This window comes from Anabrus simplex, chromosome 1 (genome assembly GCF_040414725.1).
Source record: "Anabrus simplex isolate iqAnaSimp1 chromosome 1, ASM4041472v1, whole genome shotgun sequence".
In the NCBI taxonomy this organism is placed as follows: domain Eukaryota; kingdom Metazoa; phylum Arthropoda; class Insecta; order Orthoptera; family Tettigoniidae; genus Anabrus; species Anabrus simplex.
Genome location: NC_090265.1, coordinates 1166686065 through 1166705565, shown reverse-complemented (window position 1 = coordinate 1166705565; position 19501 = coordinate 1166686065). Strand labels below are relative to the sequence as shown.

Below are 19501 nucleotides of genomic sequence, written 5' to 3'. Positions count from 1 at the left end.
TCTTCTTACGACTACATGTTGTATTAAATGTGACATTTATCCACGATAATTACCTATATCATTAAATAAAACTCAGTTGTTCATAAAATTGAATAGATTTCCATTGCCTTAGCTGGTACACTAAAACCATGTTTGCACTCTATTGTTCATTTGTTCTTGAAGTTTCTCTCAGTCCTGTTACTATAGATGAAGTAGAGAAATGTCCGGCTCCATGGCTAAATGGTTAGCGTGCTGGCATTTGGTCACAAGGGTCCTGGGTTAGATTCCAGTGCAGGGTCGGGAATTTTAACCATAACTGTTTGATTCCGCTGGCACTGGGGCTGGGTGTATGTGTCGTTTTCATTATCATTTCATCCTCATCACGACGCGCAGGTCGCCTACGGGTGTCAGCTCAAAAGACCTGCAACTGGCGAGCCGAACTTGTCCTCGAACACTCCCGTCACTAAAAGTCATACGACATTTCCAGTAGAGAAATCCATGAAGTAGTACAAGCCAATTTGAAAGTTGTAAACTGAGATGAAACATTAGGAAAAAAGTCAAAATACTCAGCACATTGTAATGGACAATAATTCTGTATGGAGAAGATCTCTGCTACTGCTTTCGGAGTTCCACACCTAACACTGAATTTCATCTGATTGAGCCCTCTGCAACTTTTGCCTCTTTGCATGTATGAAGATACATCAGACAGGCTATCATTTTGCATCAGAAAATGGGTGTGAAAGTAACATCACAAAAGGTATTAAGGGACTTAGCAAATAATGGATTCTAATGGTGCTTCCAGTAGCTTTACCAACACTCGCAAAAGGTCACAGTTACCTAAGGGGTTTATTTGAAGGTAGATGAACAATAATGTTTCAAAAGTATTCACGCTAGGAACTATACACTGAGTTTTTGAACTTTTGGATTCTACCTCGTATTTCCTGTCTCAGTAACTTTGTCCGCCTATCACATATTCCGTCACACAGTTTCTTTTCATAGCATTATAGATGACGTCCACTGAGTGAATGATTGAAGAACTTGCTGCCTTTTCTGGAGAGATCACTAATTTTCAGGAATGTTTTGGGTACAGCCAGTTGAAAGTTGCTAATGATTTAGAGAGTAATTTTGTACCCCACCACTTGTCCCTTCACTTCTCTTGCTCTCACTGTCTAACCTCTCTAAATTCATGTTCAACTACTTTCATTTACTTCTGTCCTCTCCTCTCTCTCTCTATAAAAAGCATCACTACCCATTTACAGGTTTCAGTCTGGCCGTACCTAAGAAAGAAGTGTCTCTCATTCGCTACTCATACAATAGAACTGTATCTGTATGCATTGTCTTCAAACTTGTTCAGGTGACAGACATCTTAGAGAAATTCTTGCGGGAGGTATCGCCCTTGCTGGTTAGATTGGGACACTCAGAACAACCCGGCAGATTGCAGCACACAGACGCCTGTCCCTGCGGAACGGTGCGGTGGTATGGTTGAAGGAACACAGATCCGGCGTCGTAGAAGGAGGCTGGGGGTACGAAGAAAGGCAGGTGTGGTGGCTGGAAGAGCAGATCAGAAGTTCCTGGAGGGTACAACATGGATAATCGTCCTGTTGGACTTGGGGCAGCACTTGTACTTTGCGGATGGTGCAGGGCCAGCAAGGACGACATGGCTGCAAACGGTAGGCTGTTCTGATGTGCAGTGGGTGGCTGCTGAGTTGTCACTTCAGTAGACACGATACTGGAAGATGGAGACACAGGTTTGAAAGCTGAAACAGGAGTAACTGGAGTAGAAGAATCTCGAGGTACACACTGCTCAATAGCTTTGAGCAAGTCGTCCCCACAGCGTCGTAGAACGAGCTCTAGTACTGAGCGTTTCTTTTGCGGGAAAAGCCGAGTTAACATTTCAAGGGAGGCGGGCGTCACAGTGGGGCTCTTGGTGATGGGCCGCGCGGGAGTTGGAGACACGCGCATAGGCTGTTCTGCTGGCTCCGAGGTGGCACCATCAGGGTCAGGAGACGCGACTGGTGTCGCTGAAGTAGATGCCACCGATTCGCTGTCATCTGCAAAGACAATTCGTAAACAATCAAACTTCCAAGTACAGAAGAAAAGAACACATTATCCCACATCAGGCCTGGCCAACGTGTCCTTCGCGGCAATTTTTTGGTCGATTGCACCAATGATTCCATTATAAACCAGCTCAACGCCAGAATCATATTATCATCGATATGTAAACGTGTAGTTGTACAATTATTTGGATACACTATGCGACATGGGAATGACAGCATAGAAAAACTGATCATTCTTGGAAATGTTCCCGACAGTAAGATCGTGGATGAGTTCCCACTCAATGGTCGAAAACGGTTTCCTCGGAGATCACGATCCACAGAATTGAGGGAACGATACGAGAGAGCTTATTATCTTATGAGTGAGGTATACACTGACTGACAGAGCAAATGCAACACCAAGAAGGAGTGGTCAGAACTTTATGCCAATTGCAGGGTAGACTGACGTCACTGAGGTATGCTCATGATGTGAAATGCGCCGCTGTGCTGCGCACGTAGCGAACGATAAATGGGACACGGCGTTGGCGAATGGCCCACTTCGTACCGTGATTTCTCAGCCGACAGTCTTTGTAGAACGTGTTGTCGTGTGCCACAGGACACGTGTATAGCTAAGAATGCCAGGCCGGTGGCATTTCCAGCAGACAGATGACTTTACGAGGGGTATGGTGATCGGGCTGAGAAGGGCAGGTTGGTCGCTTCGTCAAATCGCAGCCGATACCCATAGGGATGTGTCCACGGTGCAGCGCCTGTGGCGAAGATGGTTGGCGCAGGGACATGTGGCACGTGCGAGGGGTTCAGGCGCAGCCGCAGCCCGAGTGACGTCAGCACGCGGGGATCGGCGCATCCGCCGCCAAGCGGTGGCAGCCCCGCACGCCACGTCAACCGCCATTCTTCAGCATGTGCAAGACACCCTGACTGTTCCAATATCGACCAGAACAATTTCCCATCGATTGGTTGAAGGAGGCCTGCACTCCCGGCGTCCGCTCAGAAGACTACCATTGACTCCACAGCATAGACGTGCACGCCTGGCATGGTGCCGGGCTAGAGCGACTTGGATGACGGAATGGCGGAACGTCGTGTTCTCCGATGAGTCACGCTTCTGTTCTGTCAGTGATAGTCACCGCAGACGAGTGTGGCGTCGGCGTGGAGAAAGGTCAAATCCGGCAGTAATTGTGGAGCGCCCTACCGCTAGACAACGCGGCATCATGGTTTGGGGCGCTATTGCGTATGATTCCACGTCACCTCTAGTGCGTATTCAAGGCACGTTAAATGCCCACCGCTACGTGCAGCATGTGCTGCGGCCGGTGGCACTCCCGTACCTTCAGGGGCTGCCCAATGCTCTGTTTCAGCAGGATAATCCCCGCCCACACACTGCTCGCATCTCCCAACAGGCTCTACGAGGTGTACAGATGCTTCCGTGGCCAGCGTACTCTCCGGATCTCTCACCAATCGAACACGTGTGGGATCTCATTGGACGCCGTTTGCAAACTCTGCCCCAGCCTCGTACGGACGAGCAACTGTGGCAAATGGTTGACAGAGAATGGAGAACCATCCCTCAGGACACCATCCGCACTCTTATTGACTCTGTACCTCGACGTGTTTCTGCGTGCATCGCCGCTCGCGGTGGTCCTACATCCTACTGAGTCAATGCCGTGCGCATTGTGTAACCTGCATATCGGTTTGAAATAAACATCAATTATTCTTCCGTGCCGACTCTGTTTTTTCCCCAACTTACATACCTTTCGAACCACTCCTCCTTGATGTTGCATTGTCACTGTCAGTCAGTGTATTCAAATCCCCAAAAATATAATGAAGCAGGACCCCGGTAATCTGGCTGTGGTGTGTTCGGATTTTAAACATTCAGAGTATTCGAAAAACATGTATTCCTCATTCAAAATACGATTTCACTTGGGCGTTGCGTCACTAGTGATCGTTTATTGCAGTGAGTAGAGGACGTCTGGGCGGATAGGGACATGTCACTGAAACAAGTACAGTCATTACATGAGTCTCACCTTACCACCAAGAAAACATGGATTTTAGAGAATAATTTACAAGTGTTAGAAATGCAAAACCAAAGAAGCGAATTCAGAATCTAAGGTGCTTTAATCGCTCTGGAGCTAAAGATGATACAGCGAAATGAACCACTATGTCATCAAGGACTGATCGACTGACTTACTGAGCATTCATTAGCGCGCTGCAGTACTTGGTGACAGAGCCGCATGACAGACCATCGGACGTAAAGAAGCAGCAGTCCCTGACATGACCGAATGCAACCGTATTTCAAATACGTAATTATAAAATATATGCTGATGAGTGTACAGTTACAGTATTAGCAGCCAAGACTCAACGTAGCGCAGTTGTTAGCAAGTTCAATTTCTTACACCAAAAGATTACCGACTCTTCAACCTAAGTGAAAGTATATGTGCTTTCATGCAAATGAGAAACTTACCTGGAAAATATTGTTAAACAATGCATTGAAAACTGCAACAAAACACGGTAATGATGTTTTTATTCAACAAAAATATTTCTAAGTACAGTACAGAATACAATATCAACTTACTTAAGGTATTTAGAGTTCGAATTCCGTTAGAGCTGGGTGGAGAGTGACAAGGCTGTCTGATCAACCAACCAGTTGGCGGTCAGGCATGTTATTAGACTGATTGTTACTCGTCTGGGTCTCAACTATCTCAGTGTTGTAGTAACACATGATAACATGCAAAGTGCATCGATAATGCGAAGAAGTGGAGACACTACACAATCCTTCGAAAACGACTGGGAGCTGCAGCTTTCTCTTTTGTTTGAAAAGAACAATTCAAATTATTTTTTATGCCATCGAACTACTTCCAGTGACCAAAAATATTCTCTAAAACGCCTTTATAATGCTTCCACAAGGATGAAGGCAGAGAACGCGATGGAAAGCTTCGGGATCTTCGGACGCATGACCGTATTCGGCTATTAGATTGTGCCTAAAGTTTTCATTTGTATGTATGTTCATGTTTTATTTTTTATGGTTTTCATTTTAATAATATTTCATTGTGTTTCACTTTCGGGGAGAAAATTGTGACTCACTGGCATTATGCGCCAGTTAAAACACAGCAATGAAAATAATAAGATTGAGCAAACCATTTGCGATTGGTTAATGTAATAGAATATCTGTATCCTGTTAATCTCAGAAAGTTCGAAAGCATGGTACCTACAAGTGCGGATATATTATGAGACGCACGAGACGCAATCGACGCAGCCGTTTTGGGTTGGATTCGATTTATATCGGTTTCCTATGCTGGAATACCGACCATGTGAGACGATCAAAATGCCTTGTTCCGGAAAGACTTGTGCGCACTCAGCTCACTTTACCTAGCGTTCATTGCATTTTCTACCAACAGGCGCTTTCCGCCAAGTCAACGAAGTTTCAAGATGTCGTTAAAGATTTTGTACGCACTGTGAATTATCTCATGTCCTACCAACTGACTTATCAGCAGCTTCAACCATTTTAATGGAAGAATATGGAGGAGAAGAAGAAGAAGAAGAACAGTAAGGTGGAAGTTTTGGATTTTATTATTATTTGAGAACTGCTTTATTTTCTTGGAACAAGAATAAACTGAAATGAGCCGCAATTGGAAGATCCAGGTTGAACAGCAGACCTTCCGTGTCTCTAGCTGATATTCCCAATGATTCCAACGTTCGCAGCGTTACTGTGTAAGGTGAAACCCATGCCATTTCTTATATATGGAAAAAGTGAAATCATTCAACAGAAGTCTTGCATTTTGGGAAAGCTAACTTGGGTGTGGAAACACAGTGAAACTCCATACTTGAATGCTGTCCATGAATGTGCTACATTTGAATATTATGCATCAGTAAGTTTATAACTTAAAGAGCATGCTTAAAAACGATTTCATGATATTTCCTGTCTGTCTTCTCCCATTCACTGTATCATTTGGGACGACCCAGATCAATTACAGATGGAACTGATCGATCTGCAGTGTAATTCGCAACTTCAAAGTAAGTTCTTCCTCGTATAAAGCAAGAGAAAACTTATGAAAAGTTCCTTAATATTATTTCTCACACTTCCATCACAAAGCAGATAAACTCTGTCAATATTAGGTAGGCCTACAACATACGTGTATGAAAGATTTCTGTTATGAAACTTCAGAAGTCTCGGTCACTTGCGAGCAAGCAACTTCAATGAAAGATTGCGAAGCATATTGCATGTATCTGTGTGTCGTACATTTGTGCTGGGTGTAAGATCCATCACCGCTTCAGCAAAACGTCGTTATGGGCGTAATTTACTGCGCCATGAAAACTTATTTGTGTCCATTCATTTCTTATCGTATAAAGCTTATCTTGGACACATCCTCATTCAACAAAGAAAACACTTGATTTTTTAATTACTGCAAGTCTACATTATGCGTAATATGAAGTAAAATACTTTTAATATATAAGAAAATACACTGACTGACAGAGCAAATGCAACACCAAGGAGGAGTGGTTCGAAAGGGATGAAAGTTGGGGAAAAAACAGAGACGGCACGGACGAATAATTGATGTTTATTTCAACCCGATATGCAGGTTACACAATGCGCACGGCATCGACTCAGTAGGATGTAGGACCACCGCGAGCGGCGATGCACGCAGAAACACGTCGAGGTACAGAGTCAATAAGAGTGCGGATGGTGTCCTGAGGGATGGTTCTCCATTCTCTGTCAACCATTTGCCACAGTTGCTCGTCCGTACGAGGCTGGGGCAGAGTTTGCAAACGGCGTCCAATGAGATCCCATACGTGTTCGATTGGTGAGAGATCCGGAGAGTACGCTGGCCACGGAAGCATCTGTACACCTCGTAGAGCCTGTTGGGAGATGCGAGAAGTGTGTGGGCGGGCATTATCCTGTTGAAACAGAGCACTGGGCAGCCCCTGAAGGTACGGGAGTGCCACCGGCCGCAGCACATGCTGCACGTAGTGGTGGGCATTTAACGTGCCTTGAATACGCACTAGAGGTGACGTGGAATCATACGCAATAGCGCCCCAAACCATGATGCCGCGTTGTCTAGCGGTAGGGCGCTCCACAGTTACGGCCGGATTTGACCTTTCTCCACACCGACGCCACACGCGTCTGCTGTGACTATCACTGACAGAACAGAAGCGTGACTCATCGGAGAACACAGAGAACGTTCCACCATTCCCTCATCCAAGTCGCTCTAGCCCAGCACCATGCCAGGCGTGCACGTCTATGCTGTGGAGTCAATGGTAGTCTTCTGAGCGGACGCCGGGAGTGCAGGCCTCCTTCAACCAATCGACGGGAAATTGTTCTGGTCGATATTGGAACAGCCAGGGTGTCTTGCACATGCTGAAGAATGGCGGTTGACGTGGCGTGCGGGGCTGCCACCGCTTGGCGGCGGATGCGCCGATCCTCGCGTGCTGACGTCACTCGGGCTGCGCCTGGACCCCTCGCACGTGCCACATGTCCCTGCGCCAACCATCTTCGCCACAGGCGCTGCACCGTGGACACATCCCTATGGGTATCGGCTGCGATTTGACGAAGCGACCAACCTGCCCTTCTCAGCCCGATCACCATACCCCTCGTAAAGTCGTCTGTCTGCTGGAAATGCCTCCTTTGATGGCGGCCTGGCATTCTTAGCTGTACACGTGTCCTGTGGCACACGACAACACGTTCTACAATGACTGTCGGCTGAGAAATCACGGTACGAAGTGGGCCATTCGCCAACGCCGTGTCACCATTTATCGTTCGCTACGTGCGCAGCACAGCAGCGCATTTCACATCATGAGCATACCTCAGTGACGTCAGTCTACCCTGCAATTGGCATAAAGTTCTGACCACTCCTTCTTGGTGTTGCATTTGCTCTGTCAGTCAGTGTATTTCAATTTAAACATCGCAGCATATCACAGGAAGAAATCAGAGGATTTATATCATGCCGGCAGTCAACAACAATGTTAAGTAACATTTCATTTTTTCATTCAGTATTCCCTTACGTAAGCAGTTAGGTACGCAAAAGGGTCAATAACAAGCGGAGAAAGACTGACTGCAACACTAGTATGTCGTTATTATATTGTGCATAGTTCTCGTAATTTAATTTTAACGAACGGCTACTCGAACGGTTAAACAGGATCGGCCACCGTCTCGACTATCAACCAATAACAGATGACTCCCTTTGTAAATGACATATTTCACTTGGAAGCCAGTGTGGACTTCGAAAGCGTGCCGGTCACTAACGAGGAAACTGCGAGAATTCCAGTCTGACAAGTTGATCTGAATCCCCAGCAAATATGCGACTTAAGGGGAGTTAGGGATTGGAATAACTTACCAAGGGAGATGTTCAATAATTTTCCAATTTCTTTGCGATCATTTAAGAAAAGGCTAGGAAAACAACAGATAGGGAATTTGCAACCTGGGCGACTGCCCTAAATGCAGATCAGTAGTGATACTCGAACCTACCCTCTGCTCTTGATCGAACCCTAGTTGCTACACGTACAGCGGATGTTCTTCTGGAAGAGGGTATGTTTAAGAGAGTACCCAGTAAGACAATATTCACCTGCACTTCTTCCTGAAATTTCAGGTAAACGAATGTTCTTTTTGAAAAGGCAATACAGTGGACACAAACCGCGCCTAATGTCAGTCTTCTTTAAAAAAAAATTGATAACTCCCATGCTGTTGATCTGGCCATTCTACTCCGCTGCTTTGTTCTCTCTCACTCTTACCCACACACAGATACTCACCCCCTCCCTCCGTATAACTATCCTGTGTTCACGGAATCTGTGAAGTAAGGTCGCTAATGACGTCATTCAGGAGAGGGTGGAGTCTGAGCATACATGTTTCCTTAACTCTCTCGCAGCTAAACAGCGTCAACATAGTGCCCCCTCCCTCGCTCTATTCCTTTCACGCTGTCTTGTCACTGGACCACCGGGCTGTTACGGCGCGCAGCTGTGAGCTTGCATCCGGGAGATAATGGTTTCGAACCCCACTGTCGACAGCCTTGAAGATGGTTCTCCGTGGTTTCCCATGTTTACACCTTAATTAAGGCCATGGCCGTTTCATTCCCACTCCTAGCTATTTCCTGTCCCATCGTCGCCATAAGACCTCTCTGTGTACGTGCGACATAAAGCAAATTCTTTTTATTTTAAGTCAGAAGGCTTGTTTTTTTTTGTTGCTACCTCGCAAATCCCAGGAACAGAGTTCGGCGCTCGCGTCACCCAGCTATCAGGGTTTCATTTCATCTTGTCAGATTGTATATCTGTTTCTTGCATCGAGCTGTGGAAAGGGAGTTGATGAGTGCATTTAATTCACAGCGAAGCTGCAAATGGCGAGACTGGCAAAGTAGGACAAGTTAAAAAATAAGAGTGGGGGGAAAGTGTACAGGTAAAATGCCAGTGACTTATATGAGCGTGAAAGTTCTTCTTCTGTGCGAGATTCATGGCCAGCCCTGATGTAATGGGAGAATACTTGCATCATGCAATATTTCGTCGTTGCCGGGACAAAATCTCCTATGTGATAACATTTTTGGAGATATACTGACCCGCAGCACATACGTTATGAAGAGCGAGAATGCCTCGACAATATTCACACAATATTGCACCTTATATGACAGAACCTTACCGGCCAAAGTTCTAAGCTAAAATATTTCACATAGGGGGTTTTGTCCTGACAACGACGATTTGCTGGTATTTCACTGTTTTACCTCCAAGTACCAAATGTGCATATGTTGTATGTGCGCTACTTCTCTTATTAATTCCTTAAATTTAAATACCCCCTGGAGATGCCAGATCATTGCTAATGGAAATATTTCAAGAATAAGAAAGGTACCTTTTCATTTTCTTAAGGCGAAAAATTGTAATTTAAAAAAATATTAACTAATTTAAAGATGTGTAAAATTTTCACGACTGTATCGTAACTGAAATAAAGTTTTATGTTATTAGGTTGTGTTTAATACGTCTAGTACACACGGAAGAGATGTTTACTACAGAAGAATCGCTGACCAGACACCAGTGGCCCTTCAGGGGCACTCTAAAGTTGTGCTGTATCTCATTTCGTTCCAAAAGAACAGATATGACATAGGCAACCACAGCTTAATCGCCAAAGCATCAACACGAAATCGGAAAGGTGTAGGTCAGGATTCAACTGGTGTCCAGTTGGCCATTTTTGTTTTGTACTTAATATATCTTCGGCATGCACTCTATGTACTGAATACGACATAATAAGCTCAACGTATTTCCAGTAAATTGAAGATATTAAGAAAAATGAAAATATTACAAAAGCATTGTGAAATATGAAAAATATTCGTGCGAATTAAATTCTACACACTGTAAATCGTAAACATTGTTCCCATATCGCTAGCAGCCACGGTTTATAATAGGAAATGTCATAGTTTGCCTGTCGGATTCTTTAACATTCTCACCTGTGACTTTATTTTTCTGATGTTCTTCGGGAGCAGTGATAGCCATGCCGAAGATGGGTCCCTGTGGGAGGTAGCCATATTCTGCACCTGTGGTCACTGCCACAAGACCAAGGGCAATCGCATCTTCAGCTGCCTGCTGTCTTTTCAGAGCCACCTGTTGGTAGAAAGTAGACATCAGTTTCTTTAATTCTACTAGAGCTTACGTGTGAACATTTTTCCTTTTTGCTTGTGGTTTAACATTGCACCAACTTAGGGCGAAATTTTAATGCAACTGTGGGATACGAAAGGGTCAGGACCAGGAAAGAATCTACCGTGGAGAGGTGCCAAAATGGGAAACCATTCAGAAAACCATCTTCAGTGTTGTTGATAGTGGAGTCTACCCTTCTCAAATTCAAACGAACAGCTACATGGCCCCCACCACACACCAGACACCGAGCGCGGGAATTTTGTCCCTAGGAGTATCTTTCTGTCTCTTAGCGTGATTAGCCGCCACCCCCGGAGGCCCGGGTTCGATTCCTGGCTCTGTCACGAAATTTGAAAAGTGGTACGAGGGCTGGAACGGGGTTCACTCAGCCTTGGGAGGTCAACTGAGTATAGGTGGGTTCGATTCCCACTTCGGCCAACCTGGAAGTGGTTTTTCGTGGTTTCCCACTTCTCCTCCAGACAAATGCCGGGATGGTACCTAACTTAAGGCCACCTTCCCTCTTTCTTGCCTACCCATTCCAATCTTCCCATCCCTCCAAAGAGGCCTTTATTCAGAATAGCAGGTGAGGCCGCCTGGGCGTGGTACGGGTCCTCCTCCCCAGTTGTATTCCCCGACCCAATGTCTCGCGATCCAGCACACTGCCCTTGAGGCGGTAGAGGTGGGATCCCTCGCTGAGTCCGTGGAAAAAAACCGACCCTGAAGGGTAAGCATATTTAGAAAAAAAGAAAAGGAGTACTTTTACATTTGCTCACAAGAGCACCTTCAAACACCACCGGACTAAAACTAAAGCACCTTCGGTTCAGAAAGTTGGTGTCTGCCATCTGAGCCACCTTTTACTGTATATATAAACATTTCGCCTTCCAGAAAATTCACAGAGATGCGAGGGAGTAGAGAAACAGAGGCTGTCACGTGCCCGCAGGCCGGCCGGCAGGTCCTCAGTCTGACTCACTTATCGCACTACCACGTAAGCAAAGTATATATCGGCCGGGAAGACCATGTTTGCCCAACCCACTGCACGCACATGGACATGGTTCATTGTCGGGCTCCATAGCTAAATGTTTAGCGTGCCGGCCTTTGCTCTCAGGGGCCCAGGTGCGATTCCCGGCAGGGTCGGGAATTTTAACCATAATTTGTTAATTCCATGGCACGAAGGCTGGGTGTATGTGTCGTCTTCATCATCATTTCATCTGCATCCCGATGGGCAGGACCCCTCCGGTCGTCGAATAAAGGGACCTGCATCTGAGGAACCGAACTTGTCCTCGGACACTCCCGTCACTAAAAGCCACACGCCATTTCATTTTCATCGCTGTCCACTCCACGAACCAAATTCACATGGTTCGTGAGACAACACGTGTAAGAGATCTTGGTTCGTGAGCTTTAAAACAAAAAGGCCATGTTCACCAAACAATGTTGGTATATGTATGGCCCATTTAAAAACTGGACAGTAAAAACCGAGTTATATTGTCACTGGAGTATCACCAAGGCGACTGCAGTTTCATTGCCGGCCAATCAATGTGGGATAGGCTATTTCAAACGAAATGACCTGCCTGAGTGATTCCACATAAAAGTAGACGTCCCGCTATCAACAGTCACGTAAATCTCCGAACTTAATTTTGCTTCTACAACATGCGTTGTTTTACGATGAAATAGGCTACATATACAAGGAAAATTCCTTATAGTGAAAGAGCCAAGACAATGTAAACGAGCTCATCATTGATTCATTGTTTCATTTATTCCTTCAATCAATGATAAGGTTTTTCAAATTTTGGTGGTTATCCGTGACAGGTGGAGAGGAGTATTTTCTTTCGTTCTTTTTATACATACATGGAATGATCTCACCTTAGCTGCTGGGGTTGCGTAGATGGAGGCTGAAAGCATTCAAGTCATTCAATTACTCATTCAATTAGTAAACCTCTCTCCCCAGGTGGTGGTTATCCAGAACTGGGAGAGAGGAGTGTTTTTCTTTCAATTTAAAATTTTGGCTTTCGGTCTTAACGATAATTTAGCTAGCTACAATTTTGTATTTTACTGATTCATAATGAACTGAATTGATGAATGGAACTTATGCATTTAAGACGAACGCAAACACCCAGCCCCTGAGCCAGAGAAATTAACCAGACGAAGTTAAAATCCCCGACTCGGCCGGGAATCGAGCCCGGAACCCCAGTAACCAAAGGCCAGCACGCTAACCATTTAGCCATGGAGCCGGACAGAGGAGTGTTTATTCATAAATATGTGCATGAATAAAGTTCAGTGATGCAATAATTCATCCATTCATACAGTCATTGACTTAATTCGCAAGTGCTATTGTAAGCTGAGGATAATTCAGTTCAGACTCGTGACATTAATGAATACTTGCACTAACACAGACTATACAACAAAGCCTAGGAGAAAAATGAATACCATTTTAAAACGACAGTTTAGAGTTTATGTGTAAATAGTGATTAGGCCTAACTGTAATGTTTAATGAAGTAATAGATAAATTATTTGTAACAAGAAAATCGTGCATGTATCAAAAATCTAGACTTTTAGGACTTCAGGCAAGCAACTCAATGTTGAAATTATCCTAGGAATATGAGATGTAGCAAAAGATCATAGAGGTCAACGCTAATTAGGAGGTAATATTTAGAGGCCTCATGACGAAAAAAAGCGGAAGAAGGGATATGAGATACGAATATTAGGTAAATAAAATATATAATACAGCACTAGAATATATTTATTTATTCCTGAATATTACAATACTTTCGTTTATAATCATTATCCCGTCGATTAGATTAGTCGTTTGTCCGGCCCCGCGGTGTAGGGGGCAATGAGTCCGCCTGTCACCCGGCGGCCCCGGGTTCAATTCCCGGCAGGGTCAGGGGTTTTAAATTGTAATTGATTAATATCCCTAGCCTGGGGACTGGGTATTTGTGTCGTCCTTAACATTCCTTTCCTCATATTCAACACCCTACACTTCCTCAATTCCAATTGCACGCATGTTCATATCACATGGTCCAAGTAGGTGCAAAAGATCTCTATAGGTCGACGACCCGAACAAATAGCATTAAAAAAAGATTAGTCGTTTACCTTTTCTACCACTACGAGCGCTGATGTCAGTCATTGTAGAGTTTCACTTAAGCCCTTACAACTACATTCGGTCTGGAAATTTTTCTAAAATCAGAGGGCGTTGAACCAAGTAACACATTACAGAAAGAATTATGCAAAACAGTTAATTTGACTAGGAGTAAAGAAATAAGCGATTTTAAGCTGCTTTTCCGGAACTGCATTTAGGCCGAAAGTGATGTTTCCAAATTTGTCTTTTAGTTTGATAGAGCTATCCAAGACTCGCAATTTGAAACATTTCTGGATCCTTTTAGCCCTTGAACTTTAGGCACAATTGAGGAAATTGCTTAATTTTAACTTTTCATAGTATAGAGACCCTACTTTGTCTGCTATAGAATGTTTTAAACATTAAAGTAATTTGGATTACAATAAATGATTACTTTCTCCCCAGTTCCAGGCGATCCGGAGCTAGGGGTTGGGGGTATTCTGTTCTAGTTACGAGCTCTAAATAAATATATTTAAAAATAAATAAAATACATAATTAAATTCAAACACAATTTGACATTGCCAACATTGCTAACAGTTTCTAACATTAAATTAAATGGCGTATGACTTTTTTTTAGTGGCTGGAGTGTCCGACAACAAGTTCGGCTCAGCAGGTGAAGGTCTTTTGAATTGAATCCCGTAGGCGACCTGCACGTCATGATGAGGATGAAATGATGATGAAGACCATACATACACCCAGCCCCCCTGCCAGTGAAATTGACCAATTATGGTTAAAATTCCCGACCCTGTCTGGAATCGAACCCAGGACCCTTGTGACCTAAGGCCAGCACGCTAACCATGGAGCCGGACAGTTTCCAACATTGAAAATACAGACCGTCTTGTCTGACCTGGCAATGATTGACTAACGAGTCAGGAGATTATAGATCTTTACGCAGGGCACGTCTATAGTGTCGGAACTGTATTTGGCCCGGTGATCGTTACAAACACATGGAAGTTTTGAAATACAAATAATTTCTATACAACACGGACAACCTCGGTAAGACGTCATCGGGGGATGGAATAGTGCAACCATCTTGAAGTACAAAGGGTGGCGTGCGACTCCGGCGTCGTACGAGGTGTCATTTGGTCCGCCTCAGTGAGTTATACAACTATATGCTGGGAAAAAATCAAACAGAGAACATTTCATAAAACTGTGGCGCGAAGAAGTGCGAAAATTATAATATTCTGAACATAATTTCCAGCACCATGTTGTCTCCGGAAACAGAAAATTGTAGTTAGTGGGACGTAAAATAATACAGTGAAACCTCGATATCACCTCGGGAGCTAAATTTTATTTCGAGTTATCGAAATTTCAAGATATAGAGCAGGGGTTTCCAAATGGTGGCCCGCGAACCGCATGTGGTCCCCGAAGCCATTTTTGCGGCCCGCTAGTGCACTGTAATAAATAACGTGAAGAAAAGTCACAAAAATATTTATTAGGTCGTTCAAAAACTTATTAATTTTATACACCATATTAACCCAAGTCAGAATTAATTATTCTTTAATACTAATTCCTCTTTTCAAGTATTCACTTGTTCCCAACAGGTTATTTTTTTAAAATTTAATTTCTAAACTTCAAGAAATAATGTTATTATTTTTGCGTCCAACTGACTACTTTTGATGGTTTCCAGAGACACCGATGTGTCGGAATTTTGTCCCACAGGAGTTCTTATACGTGCCAGTAAATCTACCGACACGAGACTGACGTATTTGAGCACCTTCAAATACCACCGAACTGAGCTATGATCGAACCTGCCAAGCTGGGGCCAGAAGACCAGCGCCTCAACCGTCTCAGCCACTCAGCCGGCTCCAAATTTCACTCCTTTATGCAATTTTAAAATAATGTTTGAAGCAATTAAAATGATCAAACCCTCATTTCAATTGAACTATGCATTTTATTTCATAATGGTGCTTCCGTGCTATTTGCGGAATTTTAGGAAAATTGGCCTATTCAAGTGTGGCCCGCGAACATGACTAAGGTCTCCAAAATGGCCCCCGATACCTTACAAATTGGAAACCTCTGATGTAGAGAATACTGTTTTTGAGCATGTATAGCACATAATTGAATCATATTTATCTACGGCCTTATATTATTGTCAACAGTAGGCCTATTTTAAAATATACAAACTCTATTTTACGGCATCACTTTCATTATAAACCTTATTATAGTCACTTTTTAGAAGACAGTATACAATAAATACGGTGGTGAAACATGAAACATACCTCGGTTAACACCTTTGTAAAAAAATCTGTTAATCTCTTATGTTTGTTACCGTTAATCTTTCTGCCTTCACGTTGAAACGTCTCATCAATACCACGCAGCCGAGATTCGTAAATGGAGCTTGTCATCCGCGACTTCGGGGTTTGCTTTCGAACGTGACCGTAATTAATTGACACCCGAGAAACAACGAGGCTTCACCGATTTTCCTATCATTAGAAGTTTCAGTTTTTCGGTTCCCGTCATATTAGCTCCCAGCATCACTGTAAACCGTTCTTTACTTGTTAACTCTTCCTCACAAACCACAAATGCTGTATTGCACAGTTAATGTTGCACAAAATTAGAGTTACAGAGCATTTTTTGCTTCAAGGGAAGAAGTATTCGTGTAACCGAATTTCGAGTAATAGAAAAATAAATACACTTGAAGAATAGAGACAAACAGCCGGGAAATTTAAGTTACTTCGAGATACTAAAAATTCGAGTAATGGAGGTTCGAGATATCGAGGTTCGACTGTATGTTCACACCAATCAAGTACTACGGCTGTACCTTAATTAAGATTTCGTCGTTACCTTCCCATTTCTATCCTTTACCTCTCCTCTCACAGCCTGAAAACCACTCATGTTGGTACGACGTTTACCAATCTTGTGTATGTTGCAGCTGACAAATTTATGCCCGTATAAACCTAAAACCTCTATCGAAAGTCCTTTGAAAAAATGTTCTTTCTTCATTTTAGTATTCAATCAATCAATCAATCAATCAATCAATCAATCAATCAATCAATCAATCAATCAATCAATCAATCAATCAATCAACACTGATATGCATTTAGGGCAGTCGCCCAGGTGGCAGATTCCCTCTCTGTTGTTTCCCTAGCATTTTCTTAAATGATTGTAAAGAAATTGTGAATTTATTGAACATCTCCCTTGGTAAGTTATTCAAATCCCTAACTCCCCTTCATCATCATCATCATCATCATCATCTGTTTAACCTCCAGGTTCGGTTATTCCCTCGGACTTAGCGAGGGATCCCACCTCTACCGCCTGAAGGGCAGTGTCTTGGAGCTTCAGACTCTTGGTCGGGGGATACAACTGGGGAGTATGACCAATACCTCGCCCAGGCGGCCTCGCCTGCTATTCTGAACAGGGGCCTTGTGGAGGGATGGGAAGATTGGAAGGGATAGGCAAGGAAGAGGGAAGGAAGCGGCCGTGGCCTTAAGTTAGGTACCATCCCGGCATTCACCTGGAGGAGAAGTGGGAAACCACGGAAAACCACTTCCAGGATGGCTGAGGTGGGAATCGAACCCACCTCTACTCAGTTGACCTCCCGAGGCTGAGTGGACCCCGTTCCAGCCCTCGTACCACTTTTCAAATTTCGTGGCAGAGCCGGGAATCGAACCCGTGCCTCGGGGGTGGCAGCTAATCACGCTAACCACTACACCACAGAGGCGTACAACTCCCCTTCATATAAACGAATATTTGCCACAACTTGTCCTCTTGAATTCCAACTTTATCTTCATATTGTGATCTTTCCCACTTTTAAAGACACCACTCAAACTTATTCGTCTACTAATGCCATTCCACGCCATCTCACTACTCACAGCTTAGAACATACCACTTAATCGTGCAGCTTGTCTCCTTTCTCCCAAGTCTTCCCAGCCCAAAATATGCAACTTTTTTTTTGTAATGCTACTCTTTTTGTTCAAATTTGGTTTTGAAAGATATTTGTTTAGATGTTTTGCGCAAGTCACTGTCAATTGCAAAATCACCATTTATATGGTTCATTCAAAGAAAAAGTATTTTTCGTCGGGGATAGCTGTACAGCAGGGGAATTTGAGAATTAAAAATATATAACCCCACTTTATACTTATAAGTAGGCCTACTTTATGAACATTGCAGTAGCAATACATTAGTAACATTTTGATGCTGTCCGACTCGTTGGCTCAATGGTCAGCGTACTGGCCTTCAGTTCAGAGGGTCCTGGGTTCGATTCCCGGTCGGGTCGGGGAATTTAACCTTAATTGGTTAATTCCAATGGCTTGGGGGCTGGGTGTTTATGCTGTCCTCAACATCACTGCAACTCAGACACCACACATAACACTATCCTCCACCACAATAACACGCAGTTACCTACAAATGGCAGATGCCGCCCACCCTCATCGGAGGGGCTGCCTTACAAGGGCTGCGCTCGGCTAGAAATAACCACACGAAATTATTATTATTATTATTATTATTATTATTATTATTATTATTATTATTATTATTATTATTATTATTATTATTATGCTGTTTCCGTACGGTACCCCTTGTTCTAGGGCAGGTATATCTTTTGAAATCCCTCCCCCACACCGTATTTTTGCACCTATTGTAAGTTCAGTGAACCATGATTATGTAATCCTTATCCTTTGAACAAGATTTATGGTTTCCTATTACATATAGCATTTTCTGATAAAAATGTGAAGAAGTTTGAAAGTATTAATATGTAAGGAAGACTTTTTTTTTTCTTGCTAGTTGCTTTAAGTGTTCTCAACAAATTTCAGGAAGTCATAGCCATTTCGATTAGTTTCAAAGTATAGAGAAGCACGTGAAAATTATTTTTGACAATAAGTCCGCCTCTGTGGTGTAGTGGTTAGTATAATTAGCTGCCACCCCTGGAGGCCCGGGTTCGATTCCCGGCTCTGCCACGAAATTTGAAAAGTGGTACGAGGGTTGGAATGGGGTCCACTCAGCCTCTGGACGTCAACTGAGTAGAGGGGGTTCGATTCCCTCCTCAGCCAACCTCGAAGTGGTTTTCCGTGGTTTCCCACTTCTCCACCAGGCAAATGCCGGGATGGTACCTAACTTAAGGCCACGGCCGTTTCCTTCCCTCTTCCTTGTCTATCCCTCCAAGAGGTTCGTGTTCAGCATAGCAGGTGAGGCCCCCTGGGTGATGTACTGGTCATCATCCCAGTTGTATCCCCCGACGAAAAGTCTCACGCTCCAGAACACTACCCTTGAGGCGGTAGAGGTGGTATCCCTCTCTGAGTCCGAGGGAAAAACCAACTCTGGACGGTAAACGGATCAAGAAGAAGAAGACAATAACTTAATCAACAGCAAGAAATTCGAAATTACTTCGTAGGATGAAAAATATCAAAATGCCGAGATATTTATTTTTTTAGAATTGTAAATTCCTTATGTATGACCGCCTTTGTCACCCAGGAATTAACCTAGTACTCATTTCTATTGCAGGCTTAGTGACCCCCATGGTCCTTTCTTCAGAAGCAAAAATCCCCTCTCTATAATGCAAATTACAAATTACTTATGTACTTGTTGACTGCAGCAGGAAATACTACCGAAAATAGAAAGTAACTTACTTCATAACCAATAATCCACTGTTGCATTTGTGCCTAGAAACAAAGATAGGCAAAAGCATGCTGAGAGGGTATGTGATACTGTGCCACTTAATGGTGTGCTGCGGCCCGTGTACAAGTCTTTCGAGTTGACCCCTTTGAGAGACCTTCCATCCGCGAAGCGGAGGAAATAACCAATGAAGGTTAAGTACCTGTCCCAACCG

General features: G+C 43.8%; 1 protein-coding gene across 2 annotated transcripts in view; it reads right to left on the bottom strand.

Annotated features, from left to right (window-relative positions):
- Nucleotides 1–615: 615 nt before the first annotated feature.
- Nucleotides 616–19501, bottom strand: part of dmrt93B (doublesex-Mab related 93B) — a 132560-nt gene continuing 113674 nt past the window's right edge. For both annotated transcript variants that reach the window (XM_068228628.1, XM_067137468.2), the window contains 2 exons: nucleotides 10439–10592; nucleotides 616–2030 (listed from right to left, as the gene is read on the bottom strand). In XM_068228628.1, the coding sequence (XP_068084729.1) occupies nucleotides 1330–2030; nucleotides 10439–10592 (855 nt within the window). In that variant the 3' untranslated portion in view covers nucleotides 616–1329. The remainder of the gene's footprint in view (nucleotides 2031–10438; nucleotides 10593–19501) is intronic.